This window comes from Brassica napus, unplaced genomic scaffold (genome assembly GCF_020379485.1).
Source record: "Brassica napus cultivar Da-Ae unplaced genomic scaffold, Da-Ae ScsIHWf_1227;HRSCAF=1753, whole genome shotgun sequence".
NCBI lineage: Eukaryota > Viridiplantae > Streptophyta > Magnoliopsida > Brassicales > Brassicaceae > Brassica > Brassica napus.
The window spans coordinates 84,794-87,455 of record NW_026014649.1 but is presented as its reverse complement, the minus strand read 5'-3'; the positions used below and the strand labels follow the sequence as shown (position 1 = coordinate 87,455).

Genomic DNA, 2,662 nt, shown 5'->3' with positions numbered 1-2,662 from the left:
TTTTGTAACTTTCGCTGGATTGCCCGTTAACCCGTCTTGTAGCGCTTCTGAGCCTTGGAAGACGGTCGGGCCGTCGGTCATGTTCTTGTTTGATTGTTGGCCGGTGGTTTGACCTATGCCTAGAACGGTTCGGGGGTGTTACAGAGGTGGTATCAGAGCATGGTTTCGTCCATGCGTGACACAAGTGCTTTTTTTTTAACGGTTTTATCGAGTCAAAGGAGTCGCAGAAAGATGATTAGGAAACCAGCCGCTTCCCGTGGTAGGAATATGACTTACCCTTTTTATTGTGTGCAGATGGATAATCGCGGGACAGGTGATGATGGACGAGGTCGGATATGGGGAGAGGGTATGGATTGGACAGGCGGAGGATTGGGTCACATATCAGATCAGGATAATGGAAATGGCATTAGTGAGATGTTTGGACACGATAGGAGCCCTCTGCAGAGAACAAGATCTTTTCCTGTTTACGGTAACATGACTAGAGTGAGAGAAGACAGTATGGCGAGTATTGGCCCAAGTCGTAATTGGGACCAGAGACATCAACATGATCAATCCGCTCAATCAAACCCAAGGCCAGATCAGAACCGTGCCACCGAAAGACCACAAGATCATGGAACCGAAAACACCTTGAAGCTTTTACATGACGTGATGACCGAGGCACTTGGTAACCAAGGCAGGCGTACTCAACCCCCTGAAGTTTCCAAGCTATTATCTACCATGAAGAACATTGGATCCTACAAGTTCAAAGGAGGATCCGATCCTATTGAGGCCGACAAGTGGATTACTATGATGGAGAAGAATTTTGAAGCCATGGAGTGCCCGGAGGAGTATAAGAAGAAGATCGCTGTGTACTACTTGGAAGGCGACGCCACAGGATGGTGGGACAGCATAGACAGACAGCGTGGACACAACATCACATCATGGGAGTCGTTCAAGGGAGAGTTTGAGAGGAAATACTTTCCTCCAGAAGCAAAGCATCGATTGGAGCGCCAGTTCATGAACCTTGTTCAAGGAGATAGGCCAGTGAGGAGTTACGAATCTGAGTTCACAAGGTTGAGGCGACATGTCTTTGATGGGCGTGAAGATGAAGCAACTATGATCCGTAACTTTATGTACGGATTGAAGCCGGAGCTTGGAAGTCGTTTAGCTGGAAGCAACTTTAGCAGCTTATCTGAGCTAGTGGAAAAAGCTGTTAATGTTGAAACTGTATTGGAGGCTGAAAGGAAGACCTTACCACATTCTGGTGGACACACCAAGTTTAGCCAAGGAGAAAGGCCAAATTTCAACAAGGGTCCAAGATCTTACAAAGGAAAAGGGCGAGGATTTGGAGGCCAAGCCAACAATCGTGGTAACACTGTGGTGTGTTACATATGTGATCAACCGGGACATATTTCTAAGTTTTGTCCCAACAGACAACGGAGTAACCAGCAGGGTTATTCATCTATAAGGATGGAAGATGTTACTTGTTTCTCTTGCGGTATGAAGGGCCATTATGCATCGTCATGTCCAAACAAGCCAATCCCTGCGACCCCTCTCGCAATCCGAGCTCCTCCTAGCCGTCCAGCTATTGAGCCAGCACCAAAGAAGCAAAACCTAGGAGGTAGAGTTTATGCCTTAGGTGTAGAAAACCCAGACAATGCAGGACCGTCAAGCGGTCCCATCACAGGTATTGTGGGTGCTTAACCTCTTCTTTTATTGAATGGAAATTTAGTTGCTGGAATCTAGTTAGTATGCTGGTTAGGTATAGATTGCTTGATCGCTAGGTTGCGCGTTTAGAAATTTAGGATGATGATTGATGGTTGTGAGAATTTTGATTAGTATTTTTGTGATTAAGATATTGTTGATTGGATTACTGTGGCAGGAACCATACATGTTGCTGGTAAACCCACACATGTATTGTTCGACTCGGGGGCAACACATAGTTTTGTGACCCCTGAAGTAGCTGCCCGGTTTTGGGATTGTTTTGTGGTTGACAGGATAGACGTGGCCGTTTTGACCCCCGCAGACCGAACCCTTCAAGCAAATCAGTGTATCAAGAATGTTCCATTGGTCATTCAAGGCAAAGAGTTTGTGGCAGATCTGTTAGTCGTGCCTTTGAAAGGGTACGAGGTAATCCTTGGAATGGATTGGTTATCGAGCTACGGAGTTCAGATCGACTGTGGAAAGGGAAGGTTGTTGTTCGGCAGAGGTAAACGACCAGAGATGGTATACTATGGAATCAGTCCTAGTATGACCGTGTCTTTAGTAGCAGCGATGAGAGTACAAGATTTGTTTCAAGACGGGGATGTATATTTGGTGACCTTATCGGTTAGTGGAGGAGCCACTAATGATGAAGTTAAGGTCGAAGACATAGAAGTGGTCCAAGAGTTTGAGGATATCTTTGCACCACTAAAGGAATTACCTCCACCTCGGAGTAATCCCTTTACCATTACTTTGGAGCCTGAAGCAAAACCTATAGCTAAGGCACCATATCGGATGGCACCTGCGGAATTAGCCGAGCTAAAGAAACAATTGGAAGATCTATTGGAAAAGGGATTCATCCGGTCGAGCTCTTCACCTTGGGGAGCTCCTGTGTTATTTGTGAAGAAGAAGGATGGAAGCATGAGGTTGTGTATCGATTATCGTGGTATCAACAACATCACGATAAAAGATAAGTATCCTC

General features: G+C 45.9%; 1 protein-coding gene across 1 annotated transcript; it reads left to right on the top strand.

Moving 5' to 3' along the window:
- Positions 1-267: 267 nt before the first annotated feature.
- On the top strand, positions 268-1,683 carry LOC125596531. Its single transcript, XM_048771609.1, has one exon. The coding sequence runs from the start codon at positions 268-270 to the stop codon at positions 1,681-1,683; it is 1,416 nt and encodes a 471-aa protein (XP_048627566.1).
- The last annotated feature ends 979 nt before the right edge of the window (positions 1,684-2,662 follow it).

What these genes read in the sequence shown, in the direction of transcription:
- LOC125596531 (XM_048771609.1), top strand. Translation starts at nt 268, where the DNA reads ATGACTTACCCTTTTTATTGTGTGCAGATGGATAATCGCGGGACAGGT.